The sequence below is a fragment of the Monoraphidium neglectum genome, assembly GCF_000611645.1.
Source record: "Monoraphidium neglectum strain SAG 48.87 unplaced genomic scaffold scaffold02221, whole genome shotgun sequence".
Classification (NCBI taxonomy): Eukaryota; Viridiplantae; Chlorophyta; class Chlorophyceae; order Sphaeropleales; family Selenastraceae; genus Monoraphidium; species Monoraphidium neglectum.
This window is the reverse complement of record NW_014011407.1, coordinates 9,756-11,022: the sequence shown is the minus strand read 5'-3', so window position 1 is coordinate 11,022 and position 1,267 is coordinate 9,756. Positions and strand designations below refer to the sequence as shown.

The 1,267-nt window shown below is 68.0% G+C and overlaps 1 protein-coding gene across 1 annotated transcript; it reads left to right on the top strand.

Annotated features, from left to right (window-relative positions):
• Positions 1–488: 488 nt before the first annotated feature.
• Positions 489–668, top strand: MNEG_10203 (hypothetical protein; the record flags this gene model as incomplete). The annotated part of the gene is made up of 1 exon (XM_014041326.1): positions 489–668. A coding segment is annotated over one exon (180 nt), but the record flags the coding sequence as incomplete, so codon positions are not given.
• Positions 669–1,267: the final 599 nt, after the last annotated feature.

Below are 1,267 nucleotides of genomic sequence, written 5' to 3'. Positions count from 1 at the left end.
GGGCGGCGCTGATGGGGAGGGTGGAGGGCTGGGAGCACGCGCGGCACGACCCAGGGGGCGCGGTGGACCCCAGTCTTCTGGCGCAGCGGCGGCTGCCATACCATGCAGATGCAGAGCAGGTGGGCGGCCCTGCGGGCTTGCTGGTGGTCCGCACGATCACTTTGCGATCTACGCGGCGAGGCAGATTAACGCTGGGGGCGCGCCCCGCTGAGGCGCGCGGGGGCTTGCGGGCGTCCTTTTGCGAACTGCGGGGGCATCGCGGGGTCGCGTGTCTGGCCTGCCCGCGTCGTGCGCATAATGCGGCCTGGGGCCTAGCCCGTTTGCAGGAGCGCCCGCCAGCTTGTGGTACACCCCAGTAAAGCAGCGCTGCAACAAAAACCAAAAACCCCTCCAAAACCACTACCAGCCCTTTGACTGACCAATCCGTTCTGGTTCTTCAACAGCCGGCCCCTGAACCCAGCCACACCAGCCCCTAAACCCTGCCGCAGGCCCACCTGGAGCCCGAGCAGCACCTCAAGGCCGGCCGCCACGGGGAGTGGGCCGCCGACGCGCTGCGTGCCGGCCCCAAGACTGGCGCGTCGTGGGGCGTCACGCTCGCGCCGCCCGGTTACAGTGAGGAGGGGAACCCCGACATTGCAGACATCGTGCGCAGCCAAAACAGGCGCTGACGAGGACAGGCGCCGCCAGGACAGGTGCTGACGAGGACAGGCGCCGCCAGGTCAGGCGCTGACGACGACAGGCGCTGACGCGGCAGCCTATGCTCCGCCAGGCCCGTCGGCCTGGCTGCCTTGAGGGGCACAGCTTCGTTGGTCGTGCACAGCCAGAACAGGCGCTGACAGGGACAGGGGCGAGCCTGTCACCGTCAGGCCAGGCGGCCTGACGGGGTGACGGGGACAGGGTGCTACAGGTACGGCTTCGCGGCCGGGCGGCCGCCTTGCCATGGGGCCCAATCCCCGCGAGCGGTCTTACTAACTGGCTCGCTGAAAAGGCGACCTGTATAATCTCGTGGGGCATGTGGGCGCCGTGATTTAGTGGTGAGTGATCAGCAAGCGGCCCTCCCGCGAGCCGTGGCGTATGTGCGGGCGCTGCCCAGTTTGTGCAGTTGGGTTTTGGGGATCGCAACGTCGGCGGGGCTGGCTGTGCCCGGGGCCTGAGGTGGGCCAGGTGCAGGACAGCCTCTCCGGATGTGTTTGATGCGCTTCATTGATGGCAAGGGGCGTGCTCTTTTGGCCTCCCGCCAGGCCTGCCATGCATCGCTCAGCTGCAA